At 46.8% G+C, this 20,864-nt stretch overlaps 1 protein-coding gene across 5 annotated transcripts in view; it reads right to left on the bottom strand.

Annotated features, from left to right (window-relative positions):
* The window catches only part of LOC137347077 (mitogen-activated protein kinase kinase kinase 5-like), a 296,319-nt gene that overhangs the window by 17,513 nt on the left and 257,942 nt on the right, over nt 1–20,864 (bottom strand). For 3 of the 5 annotated variants that reach the window (XM_068011119.1, XM_068011120.1, XM_068011123.1), the window contains 6 exons: nt 18,749–18,914; nt 18,480–18,645; nt 14,660–14,842; nt 11,512–11,617; nt 7,012–7,309; nt 1,870–1,982 (listed from right to left, as the gene is read on the bottom strand). In XM_068011119.1, the coding sequence (XP_067867220.1) occupies nt 1,870–1,982; nt 7,012–7,309; nt 11,512–11,617; nt 14,660–14,842; nt 18,480–18,645; nt 18,749–18,914 (1,032 nt within the window). The remainder of the gene's footprint in view (nt 1–1,869; nt 1,983–7,011; nt 7,310–11,511; nt 11,618–14,659; nt 14,843–18,479; nt 18,646–18,748; nt 18,915–20,864) is intronic. The other 2 variants (XM_068011121.1, XM_068011122.1) reach the window with 1 other exon arrangement.

Genomic DNA, 20,864 nt, shown 5'->3' with positions numbered 1-20,864 from the left:
GAAATTCCACTCCAACCCTCATGCAAATCAAAACTGGCCCTGATTAACTTACAAGAATCCTACCTTCTCGTATTGGGTGAGCTCTGCCCCAGCCAAAAACGGGTCCAGCTGTCGCTCAGTGCTCACCATACAAGCCAGCAACCCATTCCCCAGTCCACTGTTCCCCAGGACATGAGGAATCGGCCATCAGCCAACTAGTTCAGCCCTTATATAACTAGCAAACAAGACTCCTGGTCCTCCTTCAACAATCCAGCTGAAACAACTGGTTCACATTGAACACAATCTAGTGTCTTCATTATTTTATTAACCTCGATCAAATCAACCCTAAGTCCACGCTTCTCTATAGAGACCCAGTTGTGTGCAGTTTTGGTCTCCTTATTTAAGGTAGGATGTGAATGCGTTGCAGGCAGTTCAGAGGACGTTTACTAAATTGATAGCTGGAATGAGCGGGTTGTCTTATGAGGAAAGGTTGGACAGACTGGGCTTGTATTCACTGGAATTTAGAAGAGTGAGGGGAGACTTGATTGAAGTATATAAGATCCTGAATGGTTTTGACAAGGTGGATGTGGAGAGGATGTTTCCTCTTGTAGGGGAGTCTAGAACTAGGGGGCACTATTTGAAAATTAGTGGTCGTCCTTTTAAGACAGAGTTGGAGAAATTTTTTTCTCTCAGAGGGTTGTGCGACATTGGAACTCTCTGTCTCAGGAGGCCGTGGAGGCGGGGTCATTGAATATTTTTAAGGTGGGGGTAGGTAGATTCTTCTTAGGCAAGGGAATCAAAGGTTATCGGGAGTAGATGGGAGTGTGGAATTCAAAACACAAACAGATCGGCCATGATCTTATCGAATGGTGGAGCAGGTTAGAGGGGCCGAATGGCCTACTTCTGCTCCTAATTCGTGTGTTCGTAGCTCATTCAGCCTCTCTGGGTAACTAAGGTGTTTTGAACTGGAAATTAATCTTGTAGCTCTCTTCTGTATTCAACACTCAATAACCCCCATCATATGATGAGAGCAAAACTGGACACAGTATTCTAACTGAGGCCTAACCAAGGTCTTGTACAAGGTCAAAATGGTCTACTTTTGTTCAATTAAAAAAAAGTCTTAGAATGAGTGCAGGCATTGACCTTTTCACAAATTTTGCTTTCTCCTCACCCACTTTTTGCTCACTTGTTCTTAAAAGAGGAAAGAACTTGTGATCATATACCATCTTTCATATACCATCTTTCATATACCATCTTTCATGCCCTATTGGCTAGGATGCCCTGGAGAACTCACCTGCTCTTCCTCCAATGGTGCTGTACAGTCTTTTATACCCACCTGAGAAGGCAGATGGGGTGTCAGTTTAACGTTTCTTCTGACCTCCAACAGTGCAACACTTCCTCATTACTGCATTGAGGTTTTGGCATAAAGTAAACACTGGAATGGGACAAATTACTATTGGGTCTTCCTGGGTGGCACAGAATTCCCTGGCCAAGAGGACCTTAGTTCCCAGGTCTCTTCCAACATTTCATCCCATAAGATGGATCCTATCATTCTGATCTACCCTCGACCACCACCACCCCTTGCTTCACCCCTCACTGTGGTATAGCTCAAATCAGCAGTTTTCCCTATGAGAAAATATGACCCCTAACACTTCATGCCATTTCAAACTGGCTCTACAAAGTTCTACCCACCCTTTGCATCCCAATGTGACCAGTTAAACAAAATGATAGCTGGTCAACAGACCCCACTGGCATGGGGTGGTGAGGGATCTTTGTCCATTTTCAACTATCCTCAAGTGGGAACGGATCGAACGTTCCTCACACTGTCTGATATCCCACCTGTAATCTGCCAACTGCTTCAATCGGCTGTTTGCTGACACTCACACTTACCCATGGATTCTGATCTTTCTCGTAGTGACTTAAGGTCGTGATTCCTCTGATGGAGGGCTTGTAATAGAAGCTGCTGGCACTCTCTCTCTTTCTCTGCCAGGTCTTCCAAAAGGCTGCAAAGTTAAAGGCCCAGATTAACAGAGATTACTTATTTGGCTGATTCTCAACCTTTACCCGATTCCAGATTCACCAGCCCATTGCTAAGATCCAACTGAGTACAGGCCCAAAGGGCAATGAATGTCCTCATACAACCCTCTCCCAGAATTCAATAAAAAGAACTCGCATTTATATAGTGCCTTTCATGTCGCAAAATGTTAACAAGAGTGTTCGTAGTCAACATTTGACAGCGAGACAAAGGGTGAGACATTAGGACAGGTGACCAAACATTTGGTCAATGAGATAGGTTTTAAGGAGCGTTTTAAAGGGAGAGAGAGAGATAGAGAGTGGGAGAGATTCCAGAGTTTAGGGACTGGGCAGCTGAAGGCACAGCTGCCAGTGGTGCAGTGATAAAAATCAGGAATGTACAAGAAGCCAAAACTGGAGGAGCGCAGAATACCCAGAGAGTTGTAGGACTGGAGCAGATTCCAGAGATTGGGAAGGAATGGAGGGATTTAAACGCATGGAGCAGAATGGGTAATGAATCAAAAATATATTTAAAAAAAAATCTTTGGTTTAGTCTTCTGCTAGTTTTCAGTTACACAATTTACATCCAGGTATTTCAGAATCTGATGAAATATAAAACCCCAGAGCAGGAAATAGGATAAAGTAACAAGTGGAAATGTGAGACTATAGAGCAGTAAGAAGGGGTCATCTGAGGCTGGGACTGAAATACGTCAGCGGGGCAGTGTAATTTAAATCACAGGGTACATCTAACCTGTGACTGTAGCTGATACTGGGACAGTGGAGAGAGACCTTTAACGTGAAATGATCTTTACTGTGTGATGTTAACCATTGCAGCTTTTACAGATGGGTACTGTCAATAAGCCTGACAATCAGAGAGCTTTTAATTAGGCCTTTTTGTGCAGAAGTAATTATTTCTTGAGTCAAATACATAGTCATGAGATTTACAATTTAACAAATCAGGAGACAGTGACTAGTTTAGAATTTTCCCCCACTTGGTGTACATGTGAGTACAAAAACACTAATAATCACTGCCCAGTGAACAATTTTTAAAAACTCTTTCATGGGAAGTGAGCATCACTGGCTAGGCCAGCATTTATTGCCCATCTCTAATTGCCCTTGAGTAGGTGGTGGTTAGCCACCTTCTTGAATGCTGCAGTCCATGTGGGGTGGGTACACCCACTGTTAGAAAGGGAGTTTGAGGATTTTGATCCAGCGACAGTGAAGGAACGATGTGTGAGGCTTGAAGGGGAACCCGCTGGTGGTGGTGTTCCCATGCATCTGCTGGCCGTATCCTTCTAGGTGGAAGAGGTTGCAGGTTTGGAAGGTGCTGCTAAAGGAGGCTCAGCAAGTTATTGCTGTGCATCTTGTATCTGGTACACACTGCTGCCACTGTGCACCGGTGGCGGAGGGAATGAATGTTTAAGGTGATGGAAGGTGTGCTGATCAAGTGAACTGCTTTGTTTTGGATGGTGTCAAGCCTCTTGAGTATTGTTGGGGCTGCACTCATCCAGGCAAGCAGAGAGCATTCCATCACACTCCTGACTTGTGACTTGTAGATGTGGACATGGGCTGCTTCAGTATCTGAGGAGTCTCGAATGTTACTGAACAATGTGCAATCATCAGCGAATATCCCCACTTCTGACATTATGTTGGAGGGTAGGTGATTGATGAAGCAGCTGAAGATGGTCAGGCCTAGGACACTACCCTGAGGATGTCCTGCAATGATGTCCTGGGCTATTTTTGGCCTGCAACAACCACAACCATCTTCCTTTGTGCTGCCTTGATGTCAAGGGCAGTCACTTGCACCTCACCTCTAGAATTCAGCTCTTTTTTCCATGTTTGGACCAAGGCTAGAATGAGGTCTGGAACTGACTGCCCCTGGCAGTACCCAACCTCAACATCGGTGAGCAGGTTATTGCTGAGTAAGTGCCACTTGATAGCACTGTCAATGAGACCTTTCATCACTTTGCTGATGATTGAGAGTAGACTGATGTGACAGTAATTAGCCGGATTGCATTTGAACTGCTTTTTGTGGACAGGACATACCTGGGCAATTTTCCACATTGCCGGATAGATGCCAGTGTTGTAGCTGTACTGAAACAGCTTGGCTAGGGGCACGGCAAGTTCTGGAGCACAAGTCTTCAGTACTATAGCTGGGATGTTGTCAGGGCTCAAAGCCTTTGCTGTATTGAGTGCCTTCAGCCATATCTTGATATCACGTGGAAAGAATTAAACTGATGAAGATTGGCATCTGTGATACTGGGGACCTCAGAGGAGGCCGAGATGGATCATCCAGTCGGCACTTTAGGCTGAAGATTATTGCAAATGCTTCAGCCTCATCTTTCCTTGTACAGAAACACTAATAATCACTGCCTGCTGCTAGGGTCGCCAACTCTGATTGGACAGATTCCTCAAGCTGTCAGCACACGGACTCCTGCCTCCATGCCCTGCCCCTACATTCTTGTCATTGGTCACCCAACTTGCCCAGAATTGCGACACCCTGCCTTCCCATGTCATCTGGAAAGTGAACAGACTCTCCATTACCTGAGTAGATGATCTTGATTGTCAGTCAAACAGCCTTTTTCCCCTATCTTATAACTTTATACCTAATAAACCTAATAAAAGTGGTTAGCACCGCAGCCTCACAGCTCCAGCGACCCAGGTTTGGTTCTGGGTACTGCCTGTGCGGAGTTTGCAAGTTCTCCCTGTGACCGCATGGGTTTCTGCCGGGTGCTCCGGTTTTCTCCCACAGCCAAAGACTTGCAAATTGATAGGTAAATTGGCCATTGTAAATTGTCCCTAGTGTAGGTAGGTGGTAGGAGAATGGTGGGGACGTGATAGGGAATATGGGATTAATGTAGGATTAGTATAAGTGGGTGGTTGTTGGTCGGCACAGACTCAGTGGGCCGAAGGGCCTGTTACAGTGCTGTATCTCTAAAATAAAAACAAAAGTGCTCAAAGAAAATTTTAATAACACATAATTTTTGATCCGTGATTTGTCTCCTGAACTGCTTGCAGCAGTCTCCTGGACATTAACCTTGAATCCCTGTAGGCTCTGGGACAATCCTGTAGGACTGGCAACCCTATCTGGCGTACACTTGAATTCAAAATCTCTAGCCATCACTGCCTGATGTTTGGCCTCATTAAATCACCCTGACTGGAATGAGGTATAATTAGTGGAATGGATAATCTTACAGGAATTCCCTCATTGGGATGGATTATCCTCACAGGAATACCCTTGCTGGGTTGAGATGTCTCATGGGTCAGACAGATTCACAGGGAACCTGTTGGACAGACTGGGTCAGTCAGTCACTCGCACTGCCTCTTCCCCACTCTCGTTCTTTGAACTACTTACGATCAGATCAAATTAAGGACAGGCCACAGCTCTCAGTTTCCATGACAACCACTGCAACAAACTATTTAAATTCTTAGATGATCACTGTTCGATTTCTAAAGTAGCCTCGCATTTAGTCTGACACGAATTCCCTTCGCCAAAAGCGCAGAGTAAACAGATTGTTGCCATCGTGATGCAGCTAATTATGACCATCTGAGTGGGTGCAGAGTTAAGAATCCCCCATTATTAGGGTCACTGCAGGTCATTCCTGAGTCAGCCCACTCCATCCCCAGCTGCAGCAGCCAAACTGCCCGTCCTCTGGTTTAGTAAACAGCCTGGTCACAGACAGCCCAGAGCTTCCTGATTGGTCAATTGGCAAGAGATCACAGTGCAGATCAACTAATGTTCGAAATCTGTTGCTGTCAAAGGAATATGGGAGCGGGAGGAGGCCGTCCAGCACCTCAGGGCTGCTCTGCCATTCAATTAGATCATGACTGATCTGTTCATCAACCTTTGCTCCATTTCCCCGGATACCCTGACCCAACAAAAATCTCTGTCTGGCAAGCTTCAATTGTCCCCCAGCACCCACAATCTTTTGTGGGACAGAGTTCCAGATTTTTACTGTCCTTTGTGTGAGTAAGCCAGTCCTGATTTCAATTCTGAACGGCTTGGCTCTAATTTTAAGGTATGTCCCCTTGTTCTAAATTCCCTCACAAGAAGAAACAATTTGTCCGTATCGACCCTATCAAATCCCTTTATCATTTTAAACATCTCAATCGGATCATCCCTCAATATTCTAACCTGAAGGAATACCAGTCAAGTTTATGATACATGATGCAGCATTAAAGTGACAATCCTAAGGAGACCAGCTCCTGAGCAGTATGTTAAATGGAGGATATCACATGGGTAGTGAGGTCGTGGTCGTATCCATATGATTCTTTTAGAATTGTGCAGTATTTCCTTTCAATAGGTGGAAAAAGTTGGTTTTAAAAAAAATGTGACACTTTATTGACCTGGAGTTCTAGGGGAGATGGATTCAGGCCATGTCCTGCTCATGCTTGAACAGCACAGTATAGAGGATAACTCCGCTTGGTGAAGTGGGCTGAATGATCATATCCAGTGTTGGGGGAGTATCACTTTTAGTGCTTGTGGAATATCAGTAATGTGGTAAAATATGATGTATGCATCGCTGGCTGTGAATAGAAGGCTCAGGATGATATTGGGCTTTACAGGGTTAAATTATGAGGTCAGGTTGCTTAATCTTAGCTTGTATTCTCTTAGGTATAGGAGATCGAGTGGTGATCTGTTCGAGGTGTTTAAAACGTTCAACAGGGTAGATACAGAGAAACTATTTCCTCTGGTGAGGGAGTCAAGAAAGAGGGGATGTAATCTGAAAATTAAAGCCAGGGCATTCAGGAGTGAAACCAGGAAGCATTTTTCACACCAAGGGGAGTGGAAATGTGAACTCTCACCCAAAAGGCTGTGGATGCTGGGGGTCCTTTGGAATTTTCAAGATTGAGGTCAACAGAGCAAAGGCAGGTAAATGGAGCTGAGATACAGATCAGCCATGATCTAACTGAATGGTGGAGCAGGCTCCAGGGGATAAATAGCCTCCTCTTGCTCCGATGTCCCTAAGACAGCAAACTTAGACATTGATTTATAAAGGAGAGTTCATTCTTTGTCACCAGGTTATTTTCTGTCTGGCCATTCCTTCTGCCCACTGTGGATGGCGTCCGTACCGGTTTGTTTCTGCCCTCAGTCGGCTGAGCTGCATAATGAGAGGGCAGGGATTTTGTTGGGAATCATGGGACACTGAGCGACTGAGCGTGCTCACACCCGAGGTTCCTGCGCCATCAGTCTGCAGCTCCAATGTTTCCGGCTCCCTCATGTCGCAGTCACTCCCGCTCCACTTCCCTAGAATGTTGTCCGTGTCTTGCTCGTCTGTCTCTGGATCAAAAGAGCCCTGGGCCTGTAGCTTCGGTTCTGAAGGAGGAAATCAAAGTAAGATTCCTTGTTAAGCAACTTTATTATTCACCTGTCCTTCAACTTTCTCCCCCCTTCTCCTCCTGATGTCAACTCACCCTGGGTTCCAGGCCCATGGGTACTGGTTGTCTAGAAGTGTCATTGTCCAAATACCCATCCCTCATGTATCACCTTAAGACAGTAAACATCTGCATCAAAGCTAACCCCAATCCTGGCATTTAACCCCATGGACTGTCAGTGTAATTGTTCCTGCGCAGTAATCGAGAGCAGAGAGCAAGTAGGTAACAAGCAATTAGGAAGGCAAATGGTATGTTGGCCTTTATTGCAAGGGGATTGGGGTACAGAGATAAGGAAGTCTTGCTACAATTGTACAGGGTTTTGGTGAGACCACATCTGGAATACTGTGTGTAGTTTTGGTCTCCACATTTCAGAAAGGATATACTTGCATTGGAAGCAGTGTAGTGAAGGTTCACTAAGACTGGTCTTTGGGGAGTTGTCCTACGATGAAAGATTAAGTAAATTGGGCCTGTATTCTCTGGAGTTTCGAAGAATGAGAAGTGATCTCATTGAAACATGCAAGATTCTAAAAGGGCTGGATAGGGTGGACACAGAAGTTGTTTCTGCTGGTCGGGGAATCTAGAACACGGGGGCACAGTCTCAGGATAAGGGGCCGATCATTTAGGACTGAGATGAGGAGAAATTACTTCACTTACAAGGTTATGAATTTTTGGAATTCTCTACCACAGAGGGTTGTGGATGCTCCATCATTGAATACATTTAAGGCTGGGATAGATAGATTTTTGGTCTCGCAGGGAATCAAGGGGTATGGTGAGCAGGTGGGAAAATGGAATTGAATCCTAAGATCAGCCATGATCGTTTTGAATGGCGGAGCAGGCTCAATGGGCCATATTGTCTACTCCTCTTCTATTTCTTGTGTTCTTGTGTTCAGGTTTCTTTTCCAGATTTTTTGCATCTCCTGGGAGATTGCATGGCCATGGGGATGACTCACTTTACAATAAAAACAGAAAGTGCTGGAAATACTCAGCAGGTCTGGCAGCATCTGTGGAGAGAGAAGCAGAGTTAACGTTTCAGGTTTGTTCTGATGAAAGGTCACTGACTATGAGTGTCTATTGAGAGATTATTCCAGAAGACCAGAGGACACAAATTTAAATTATGAAAAAGTAGGAACAGGCTCAATATTAGGAGTTCTTCTTTTCCTAGAGTGTAGTGAGCCTCCAGAATACATTGTCACCTGCTGTGTTGAGTGCTGACTCTCTATACATCAGGAGGGAGCTGGATAGTTCTTGATATCACATCATGTGGAAAGTAAGAGTCTTTGTAGAACACTTGTTCCATGGAATCTTTTGGACTGGCTTTGATTACCTGAGGAGCTCAGAGAGGAATTTTCCAGAGTATATTTTCCCTTATTGACCTTGGGTTTTTCTAAAATGTTTTCCTCCTGGTCTGGAGATGACATGGTTTCGAGGGGATCGGAGTGGGGAGGGTGTGATGTCTGGTCATGATGCTTCAGCCATCATGAGTGCAGGGTAGGCATGTTGGACTAGCTGGTCTTATACTGGCTGTCAATTTTGTATATATATCCGAATGTTAATCGAGGACAATGTATCACCCTGGCTGAGACCAGCTGGGTGGTGAGTCAGATCAGATGCCACCTTGGTCCCCATGACTCTATACCACAGGGTGGTAGTGTCTTCACCCACTCAGCCAACAGGAAGCAAGCAGATACGGCCAAATTCTTTGATTCAGGGAGCCCTCCGGAACAATGTACCTGCTTTGTAGACATATTTTAAGCAGCAAACGAGTGACATTACCCCAGCTGCAGAACTGTGACAGAAAGATGCTCAGTGGTGGTAATGGGCATAATGAAGAAATGGGATTGACACAAGTCTGGCTTCAGTAGCATGGCCCATGGCTATTGCGGGATTCAAATTTTGCATTTAATCCTTACCTCCATTTTGTGGCCTCTGTGCCATCTCGACTGGTGAGATGCCCAGGCTGGGGCAGCAATTTCACAGTGACTATGTTTGCCACTCTTTAATATAAAGCACCTTTCATGGATATCTCAAGGTGCTTTACAGCCAATGAAATGTAGTCACTGTTGTAATGTAGGAAATACAGGAAATTTGCACAGCAAGCTCCCACAAACAGCAACGAGGTAATGTCCATATAATGCTTTGTTAATGTTGGTTGAGGGATAAATACTGGCCGGGGGAGAATTCCCCTGCTCTTCTTTGAACAGTGCCATGGGATTTTTTTTGTCCACCCGAGAGGGCAGACTGAGCCTCGATTTAATGTCTCATCCAAAAGATGGCACCTCTGACAGTGCAGCACTCCCTTGGTAGTGCAGTGGAGTGCCAGCCTAGATTTTGTGCTCAAGTCTCTGAAGTGGGACGTAAACACACAACCCTCTGACTCAGAGGTAACAGTGCGACCAACTGAGCCATGGCTCACAACTGACAATTCGGAGGTAAATGTTTGCAAGTTTGTGACATTGATTCCAGCCAATCCTCCCATGCAGAAGATAATCAAAAAACAATTTCTGAGGGACAGTATAAATTGCCATTTAGAAAGGCACGGATTACTCAAGGGCAGTCAGCATGGATTTGCTAAGGGAAGTTTGTGTTTGACTAATTTAATTGAAATTTTTGAGGAGGTAACAAGGAAGGTCGATGAGGGTAGCATGTTTAATGTAGTCAACATGGCTTTTAGCAAGGCTTTTGAGAAGGTCCCAGATAGCAGACTGGTCAGAAAAGTAACAGCCCATGGGGTCCAAGGAAAAGTGGCAAGTTGGATCCAAAATTGGCTCAGTGACCAGAAGAAAACAGTAATGGTCAAAGGGTAGTCTTGAGACTGGAAGTTTGTTTCCAGTGGGGTTCCGCAGGGCTCAGTGTTATGTTTCTTGCTTTTCATGGTATATATCAATGATTTAGACTTAAATGTAGGGGATATAATTAAGAAGTTTGCAGATGATACAAAAATTGGCTCTGGGGAATAGTGAGGAAGAAGGGTGCAGATTTCAGGAAGATATCAATGGAAGAGTCAGGTGGGCCAAGAAGTGGCAAATGGAGTTCAATCCAGAGAAGTGTGAGGTAATGCATTTGGGGAGGACTAACAAGGCAAGGGAATACAGAATAAATGGTAGAATATTGAGAGGGGTAGAGGAACAGAGGGACCTTGGAGTGCATGTCTACAGCTCCCTGAAGGTAGCAGGACAGGTAGATGAGATAGTTAAGGCGGCATACAGGATACGTCCCTTTGTTCACCAAGGCACAGAATATAGGAGCAGGGTGGTTATGCTAGAACTGTTTAAAACACTAGTTAGGCCACAGCTAGAGTACTGCATATAGGTCTTGACACTGTTTTACAGGAAGGATGTGATCGCACTAGAGAGGGTACAGAGGAGATTTATGAGGATGGTGCCAGGAACGGAGAATTTGGTAAGATTGGATAGGCTGGGGTTGTTTTCTTTGGGACAGAGGAGGCTGAGGGGATATTTAATTGAGGAGTATAAAATTATGAGGGGCCTAGATACAGTGGATAGGAAGGACCTATTTCCCTTAGTAGAGAGATCAATAACCAGGGGGCATAGATTTAAAGTAAATGGTGGAAGGACTAGAGGGGAGTTGAGGAGAGTTATCTAACCCAGAGGGTGGTGGGATCTAGAACTCACTGCCTGAAAGGGTAGTGGAGCCAGAAACCCTCATTGCATTTAAAGAGTACTCAGATGTGCACTTGAACTGCAGTAACCTACAAGGCGAGGGACCAAGAGCTGGAAATTGGGATTAGGTTGGATAGCTGTATCTCAGCTAGCACAGACAAAATGGGCCAAATGGCTTCCTTCTGTGCTGTAAATTTCTATGATTCTATGAAGCTTTGTCCTTCTGAGGTCCACTGTGCTACAAAGGCACTGGTACAACTCAACAATACCGGGCTAGTGGGGTTCAAATATTCACTAAGACAGGATCTCAGGATGGGGGCTCTGAATGGGAGGGTGCACTGTAATCCAGCGGGGCTTGCCACCCTTCTGCTTGCTCTAGGGAGGTGAGCTGCTTTGTCTAAGGACTCACCAGCGCTGGGACAGCGACAAAATAATTTCTATTTCAAGGTGCAGTGGTTGGGAGGAAACTGTCACCTGAAATGGAAGAGTTCGCACTTCATGGATGTGTGGTCCTGCCACATACCTGGGATTAGAATGGTGAAGGCTATCTGCATGGCCTTACGAATGATGTTGTCCAGGGCAAACATCCAGTGTGGTTTAATCTGGTGGTGTCGAAGGACTTTTATCACCTAGAAAGAAAATCCCAATTAATGAGGAAAGTAGTAGCCCCTCTGTGTGAGCTTTAAGGGATCCCCATTGATAAATCAAGGATAAAAGGTATTAAACTCTCCTGGCTCCCCTCCCACCCTCTATAAATCTGAAGCTCATCCAAAACTCTGTTGCCAGTGTCTTAACTCGCACAATGTCCCGCTCACCATGAAACCTCTACTCGTTGACTTACATTAACTCCAGGTCCAGCAACGCCTCAATTTTTAAAATCTCATCCTTGTTTGCAATTCCCTCAATGACCTCGCCCCTTCCTATCTCTACTCAGGATATTTTACTACATTAAAAGTGCTATATAAATGCAAGTTCCTGTTGTAAACCCTTCTCCTCCCCTCACCACCCTTCCTGTCTCTAATCTCTCCTGGGAGGTGATAACTTTATCCTTAACACTGTTGTTGCCTCTCCCCCACTATCCGATCCCCAAGACACGATTAGAGTAGGTAATTGTAAGTACATGAATACTATGTGGGTTGTTTGTTATATAACATAGCACCTGTTAGTTGCACACTTCAGTCCCCTCCCATTCAATTCCTCCCCACATGGAGGCCGATTGGCTTGTCGACAATGACAAATCACAATTGATCCTGGTCCTGTTCTCATCACACGCCCACAAACCTTCAGTAGGAGAGACCGGAGAGATCAGCCGCAGATACCCCGACCTATTGTGGAATCATCACCGCGCCCCAAGATAAGATCAGCAAATCCAGCACGGACCAGAGATCAAAGGCAGAACTTTCTTGTCACTCAGTCCCCGATACAGCCCTGTGTGACTCTCTCTGCGTACAGCCCTGTGTGACTCTCTCTGCGATACAGCCCTGTGTGACTCTCTCTCCGATACAGCCCTGTGTGACTCTCTCTCCGATACAGCCCTGTGTGACTCTCTCAGCGATACAGCCCTGTGTGACTCTCTCTCCGATACAGCCCTGTGTGACTCTCTCTCCGATACAGCCCTGTGTGACTCTCTCTGCGATACAGCCCTGTGTGACTCTCTCTGCGATACAGCCCTGTGTGACTCTCTCTGCGATACAGCCCTGTGTGACTCTCTCTCCGATACAGCCCTGTGTGACTCTCTCATGGATACAGCCCTGTGTGACTCTCTCAGCGATACAGCCCTGTGTGACTCTATCTCCGATACAGCCCTGTGTGACTCTCTCTGCGATACAGCCCTGTGTGACCCTATCCCCGATACAGCCCTGTGTGACTCTCTCTCCGATACAGCCCTGTGTGACTCTCTCTCCGATACAGCCCTGTGTGACTCTCTCAGGGATACAGCCCTGTGTGACTCTCTCAGCGATACAGCCCTGTGTGACTCTCTCTGCGATACAGCCCTGTGTGACCCTATCCCCGATACAGCCCTGTGTGACTCTCTCTCCGATACAGCCCTGTGTGACCCTATCCCCGATACAGCCCTGTGTGACTCTCTCCCCCATACAGTCCCGTGTGACTCTCTCCCCCATACAGTCCTGTGTGGCTCTCTCCCCCATATTGTCCTGTGTGACTCTCTCCCCCATACAGTCCTGTGTGACTCTCTCCCCCATACAGTCCCGTGTGACTCTCTCCCCCATACAGTCCCGTGTGACTCTCTCCCCCATACAGTCCCGTGTGACTCTCTCCCCCATACAGTCCTGTGTGACTCTCTCCCCCATACAGTCCCGTGTGACTCTCTCCCCCATACAGTCCTGTGTGGCTCTCTCCCCCATATTGTCCTGTGTGACTCTCTCCCCCATACAGTCCCGTGTGACTCTCTCCCCCATACAGTCCTGTGTGGCTCTCTCCCCCATATTGTCCTGTGTGACTCTCTCCCCCATACAGTCCTGTGTGACTCTCTCCCCCATACAGTCCTGTGTGACTCTCTCCCCCATACAGTCCTGTGTGACTCTCTCCCCCATATTGTCCTGTGTGACTCTCTCCCCCATATTGTCCTGTGTGACTCTCTCCCCCATACAGTCCTGTGTGACTCTCTCCCCCATATTGTCCTGTGTGACTCTCTCCCCCATACAGTCCTGTGTAGCTCTCTCCCCCATACAGTCCTGTGTGACACTCTCCCCCATATTGTCCTGTGTGACTCTCTCCCCCATATAGTCCTGTGTAGCTCTCTCCCCCATACAGTCCTGTGTGACACTCTCCCCCATATTGTCCTGTGTGACTCTCTCCCCCATATTGTCCTGTGTGACTCTCTCCCCCATACAGTCCTGTGTAGCTCTCTCCCCCATACAGTCCTGTGTGACACTCTCCCCCATATTGTCCTGTGTGACTCTCTCCCCCATATTGTCCTGTGTGACTCTCTCCCCCATACAGTCCTGTGTGGCTCTCTCCCCCATACAGTCCTGTGTGACTCTCTCCCCCATACAGTCCTGTGTGACTCTCTCCCCCATACAGTCCTGTGTGACTCTCTCCCCCATACAGTCCTGTGTGACTCTCTCCCCCATACAGTCCTGTGTGACTCTCTCCCCCATATTGTCCTGTGTGACTCTCTCCCCCATACAGTCCCGTGTGACTCTCTCCCCCATACAGTCCCGTGTGACTCTCTCCCCCATACAGTCCTGTGTGACTCTCTCCCCCATACAGTCCTGTGTGACTCTCTCCCCCATACAGTCCTGTGTGACTCTCTCCCCCATACAGTCCTGTGTGACTCTCTCCCCCATACAGTCCTGTGTGACTCTCTCCCCCATATTGTCCTGTGTGACTCTCTCCCCCATACAGTCCTGTGTAGCTCTCTCCCCCATACAGTCCTGTGTGACACTCTCCCCCATATAGCCCTGTATGACTCAGTACATAGTTCCTCAGCGTACAATCTTGCAGTACGCAGTTCCCCAGTAGTGCAGCACACATTCTCCTAGTACACAGTTCTCCCAGTGCGCCAGGATACAGTGTGCCAGTTACTTGGGGCATGTACTGAACAAACCACCAGGGATTTGTTTTTAAATCAACATGGAACAGTGGTGTGAACTGGGAGGCTAATGTTTAAAAATGAACAGTTTCTTTATTCAGGGGTTCACACTTACAGCATCCTGGAAGCTGAAGATGATGATCTGGATTTCGTTGAGAACTCCCTTGTCCAAGTGTAGCTCTGACTTCAGCCTGGACAAGGCTTTGATAATCAGCTTGTGGTCTGGAGATCGAATGTAGTCCTTCAGACAGGTGACCAGGTGCCAGATGTGTTCACATGTTAACTTGGAGTCGGAGATCTAGTTTCAAGGGAGGAAGGAATAAAATTGCATGAACTGTGTGGGAGCAACACAATAAACTAAACGAAGCAGGCTCCTCACAGTCCTGGCACATTTTCATCCAGGAAGAAGGAGCAGACAGATGGCCATCTCCTGCTCCAATGCCTCTGTCAATGGCACTGCAGAGGTGGTCTTCACGGTGCGGGAAGGGTCTGAGGGGCAATAGCTTCATTTTCCTTCCTTCCCCGAAGGGAAAACCTCAGCCTCACCTCACTACCGATCTGGGCAAAATGAAAGAACTTGCATTTATATAGCGCCATGGGATGTCACAAATGCTTTACAGCCAATGAATTACTTTTGAAAAGGAGTCACTGTTGTAATGTAGGAAATGCAGTCGTCAATTTGCACACAGAAAGCTCTCACAAACAGCAGTTCGATTAAGTGACCAATGAAGCTGTTTTTGGGATTTTGGATAAGGGTCTAATACGGGTCAGGATAGCAGGGAGAACTCCCCTGCTCATCAAATTGTGCCATGGGATATTTTACCTGAGGGCAGACGAGGCCTCCGTTTAACACCTTGTTCGAAAGACAGTCAGCACAGATTGGTTCAAGGAAATTGTGAAAGACTAACATGATTGAATCTTTTGAGGAGGTAACAAGCAGGATCAATGACGGCAGCACATTTGATGTTGTCTATATGGATTTTAGCAAGGCTTTCAATCAAGTCCCACATGGCAGACTGGTCACAAATGTAAAAGTCCATGGAATCTAAGGCAAAGTGGCAAGTTGAATTCAAAATTGGCTCAGAGGCAGGAAGCAAAGGCTAATAGTCGATGGGTAGTTTTGTGACTGGAGGCTGTTTCCAGTGGAGTTCCACAGGGCTCAGTACTAAATCCCTTGCTTTGTGTGCTATAGATCAATGATTTGGACTTGAATGTCGGGTATCATTAGGAAGTTTGCAGATGATACAAAAACTGGCCATGTAGTTGACAATGAAGAAGGAAGATGTAGACTGCAGGAAGATATCAATGGACTAATCAGGTGGGCAGAACAGTGGCAAATGCAGTTCAGTTCAGAGAAGTGTGAGTTTATGCATTTGGGGAAGCTAACGAGGCAAGGGAATATACAATAAATGGTAGGATACTGAGAAGTGTAGAGGAACAGAGGGACCTTGGAGTGCATGTCCACAGATTTCTGAAGATGGTCGGACAGATAGATAAAGTGATCAAGAAGGCATACAGGATAGTTGCCTTTATTAGCCAAGGCATAAGAGCAGTGAGGTTATGCTTGAACTGTATAAAACCTTCTAATGAAAGATCACTGACCTGAAATGTTAACTCTGCTTCTCTCTCCACAGATGCTGCCAGACCTGCTGAGTATTTCCAGCATTTCTTGTTTTTATTATGTATAAAACACTGGTTAGGCCACTGCGTGCAGTTCTGGTCACCACGCTTTAGGAAAGATGTAATTGCACTAGAGAGGGTACAGAGGAGATTTATGAGGATGTTGCCTGCACTGGAGAATTTTAGTTATGAGGAAAGATTGGATAGGCTAGGGTTGTTTTCTTTGAAACAGAGGAGGCTGAGGGGAGACCTAATTGAAGTGTATAAAATTATGAGGGGTCGAGATAGAGTGGATAGAAAGGCCCTATTCCCCTTGGTTGAGGGGCATAGATTTAGGATAAGAGGTAGGAGGTTTAGAGGGGATCTAAGGGGAAAGTGGTGGGATCTGGAACTCACTGCCTCAAAGGGTGGGAGAAGCAGAAACCCTCATAACATTTAAAAAGTACTTGGATATGCACCTGAAGTGCCATAACCTACAAGGCTATGGATCAAGAGATGGATTCGGCTGCAGGACGCCTTGTTGGCTGCTGCGAACATGATGGGCCAAACGGCCTCATTCTGTGCTGTAAATTTCTATAATTCTATGAAGACTGGAGAATCATGAGGGGCAACTGGCGTGAATCCCTGCTCCTTCAGGGCACATGGTGCTGATGCTCTGATGTACCAGGTGGAGATTGGGTTTGTTTGCTTCACAGCACCAAACAAACACAGGGTTTAAATCCTCCTGTTTCCTGCAGCACAGGTGTAAGACCAGCAGGTCCATCTAGCCTGCTCCAATAGCCATGATGCCTTCTGCATCACGCAAAGTTAGAGGAGAATAAGGAAGGAAAACGAGAGGGAAGAGACTGAGAAAAGAAGTAACATGCACGAGTGGGTCTCCATTAACAGAAAGCTAAAAAGGCCTCATGTAACCATGTAACTGAGACACGAAACACCAACAGAACCTGGAAAACACCGATTCAACACAGACTTGGGGAAACATTTACTAAACTACTTTCAGGGGTCCCTCAGAGGACCTGGTAGTGCCCAGGACTAGAATAGCGTCAGGATGAAAATCTCCGCTCTGTAAGGATCCCACATCAAATGAGTAGGCCGGTCTCAACCCAACATCAGCCCACAGTACAAAGATGACCATAAATCGGCATCAGTCTCACTCAAGTGAGGCCATAAGGATATCTGTTGTGGGATATGGAAGTTGGACATATGGAAGGTACAGTACGGGGTCTTCATTTTGAGTTGGACTCGAGATATATTGGGATCCAGGTACATTCAACACTGCATCTAACATGTGCTATCCTGACCTTGGGTTGCACTTTCTCTATTGGTGGGATATGGGTAATGCTGGGCATGGCCGCAGTTATTGCTCAGCGCTAGAAACTGGTGTTGGGCTTTTTCCTTGAACTGTCACAGTTCTGGTGATAAAGGTGTGCCCAGAATGTTGGACCCAATGATGAGGAGGAACAAGCGATAGATAGTCTAAGTCAGGGTGATATGGAACCTGGAGGGACTATTGCTGTTTTTGCCCTTCTCACTGTGGAGGTCACAAGGAAGGAGGTCCTGGAGCAACAATAGGAACAGGAGGGGGAGGCAATTCAATCCCTCGAGCCTGCTCCCCTTCAATTAGATCATAGCTGATTTGTACCTCAACTCCAAATACTCACCTCATTATCCCTTGGTATGTTTACCTAAAAATAATTCTACGGATTTCAGTCTTGAAAGCTCCAATTGTCCCAGCTTTTCGGGGGCTACTGAAGTAAGCTTGTAATTCATACATCCAGCAGGATGGAGGGAGTGGTTATTGACTCCTGTGACGGGGCAAATTGCTCTGTCCTGGCTGCTTGATGAGGAGCTGCTGAGGATGGGGGGCTTTACTCTGCTTGTTAACACTTGGTATACTTGTATTTGGAGTTTTCACTGCTGGCACTGTTGCTTTCTCCAACACTGGCACCTCTCACTGCGATGATGCTGAAAATTCATCAAATAGTTTTAAAAAAGGAGAAACAGTTTAACGGAGTGGACCTCGGCTCATTGACGAGCAAAGCTTCCTGTCCACACACTAAACGTCAGGGAGATAGAAACCTAGCACGTGGCCAACCCAAAAGCAAAATACTGTGGATGCTGCAAATCTGAAATAAAAACAGTAAATGCTGGAAATACTCAGCAGTGTCTGTGAAGAGAGCGAAACAGAGTTAATGTTTCAGTTAGACAATCCTTCATCCGATCATCCCAGATCAGTCCAGTCCAGTCCAGTCCAGTTCACTTTCACTGTGCGTACAATCTGTCAGTTTTTACCTCAGGATTGATATTTTGCATACCTGTGCCTGGGCTTCTAGAATGTTCTCGACGACAGTTTCACAGTCCTCTGTCAGTATCTTGAACAGTGTATCTCTGCGCTCGCTGTCCTTCTTTAACAGAAACAGTCCAGCATTTTCTTCCGGTGAGGATGGGATGCTGAATTCATCCACCTGTTCCTCAAGTACGCTGGAAGAAGGAATACCGGTTAAAACACTCCCAGGAAACGCTGAGTGGCCCCACTTCTTGCCATATAAAGTAGTTATGATAAGGACTAAAGGTGAGAGGTTACCTCAGAAACTCCTGTTTTGGCAAGCTGATTTTAATGGACAGAGCTGGGATTGAGCAGCTTCGCGACAGGAAGGGGACGTCGTGTTTGAAGTCTAAGGGTTGCCTGCTCTCGCTCCCATCCTTGAGGTGTCCTGAAGCAGGGACCGACAGACTGTGATAAAATTCACCTTGATAAAAGAAGAGATCCTAATCAAATCTTCTGAAACAATTATTCAACCAGTGCTCCACCGTAAGAGCCAGTGGAATAAGGATAGTCACAGAAAACACGTCAGGCGCTGGCTGAGGTTCCAAAGTGTCTGGAGATTGGCTGGAGGCAGGGTGTTGGGTGTTGTGATGAGTGAGAGAGAGGAGACTGGGAGTTACGTAGCATCTTTCATCTCAAGACATCCCAAACACTTTACAACCAATGAGTACTTTTGAAGTGCAGTCACTGTTTTAATGCAGGCAAACACGGCAGACAATGTGCACACAAGATCCACAATCAGCAAAGAGATAAACTTTGTAAGTCAAATTGGCTGGAATACTGGGAGAACTCCCCTGCTTTTCTTCAAATAGTGCCACAGGATCTTTTAAAATTCATGAACCAGGAGGCGGGTTTTAGTCTAACACCTGATCCAAAAGATGACACTGCTGACAGTGCAGCCTTCCCACAGTACTGCACTGAAGCATCAGCCTAGATTACATGCTCAAGTCTGTGAAGCAGGGCTTGAAGACATGGCCTTGTAATTCAGGGATGAAAGTGAATTGAGTTGGGGCTGTGCTGCAGTGACACTGAGTACCAGCAGGTGCTGCAGTAAGACTGGGTACATTTGGTTATCCAGCTTGCTCAATACCACCACCAACAGGCACTTGGTGTTACTGCAGCTATGAGCAACTCCGAGACATCAGTGAGAAGACTTGGGTTTACACAGAGCCTTTCGCATCCTCAGGACATCCCAAACGCTACACAGTCAATGAAGTACTTTTAAAGTGTAGTCAAATTGTAATGTAGGGAAGTGTGGCAGGCAATTTGTGCACAAGGTCCCACAAACAGCAATGGGATAAATGGCCAGATAATCTGTTTTTTAGATGTTAGCTGAGAGATAAATATTGGCCAGCACGCCTGCAAGTACTTTTCTGCTCTTCTTCAAATAGTGCTGTGGGACCTTATACATCCACCTGAGAGGACAGATGAAACCTCAGTCTAATGTCTCATCTTGACAATGCAGCTCTCCCTCAGTGTCAGTCTAGATCAGGGTTGTCGGACATCTGGCCCGCGGGCCACAATCCGGCCCACGGATGCAAACTGTACCCGAGGATGTTCCTCATCCTCCCCAGAGGTTCTGTGACTGGAGATGGGAAATTTCCCATTGTCGCCTTCTTGCAGAACGGACTTTTAAAAAACATCGCGCTGAGTTTCGCAGCTGACAGCTACTGAAGCAGGAATGCGCTTCCCAACTTCAGACAGATTCGGGGTTTCCTGAATTTTTTTAAAAGCCCGCTGGGAAACCCCGAATCTGTCTGAAGTTGGGAAGCCCGTTCCTGCTTCAGCACCTGTCAGCTGTGAAACTCAGCGTGATGTTTGAAAACAAACTGACCAACCACAAAGCTGCGGTTTGTGAGAGAGATGGGGGAACAGAAAGAGGGAACAGAGAGAGAAGGAGAACAGAGAGAGAGAGGGAAACAAAGAGAGAAGGGGTAAAACAGAGAGAGATGGGGGAACAGAGAGAGGGGGGAACAGAGAGAGGGAGAACCGAGAGAGGGGGGAACAGAGAGAGGGGGAACAGAGGGGGGGGGGGGAAACAAAGGGGGGGGGGAAACAGGGGGGGGGAAACAGAGGGGGGGAACAGGGAGGGGGGAACTGGGAGGGGGAACAGGGAGGGGGGAACAGGGAGGGGGGAAACAGGGAGGGGGGAAACAGGGAGGGGGGAAACAGGGAGGGGGAGGGGAACAGAGAGGGGGGAACAGAGAGGGGGGGAACAGGGAGGGGGAACAGGGAGGGGGGAACAGAGAGGGGGGGAACAGGGAGGGGGAACAGGGAGGGGGGAACAGGGAGGGGGGGAAACAGGGAGGGGGGAACAGGGAGGGGGGGGAACAGGGAGGGGGGAAACAGGGAGGGGGGGAACAGAGAGGGGGGA

Source organism: Heterodontus francisci, chromosome 31, assembly GCF_036365525.1.
Source record: "Heterodontus francisci isolate sHetFra1 chromosome 31, sHetFra1.hap1, whole genome shotgun sequence".
In the NCBI taxonomy this organism is placed as follows: domain Eukaryota; kingdom Metazoa; phylum Chordata; class Chondrichthyes; order Heterodontiformes; family Heterodontidae; genus Heterodontus; species Heterodontus francisci.
This window is presented reverse-complemented; position numbering and strand designations above follow the sequence as displayed.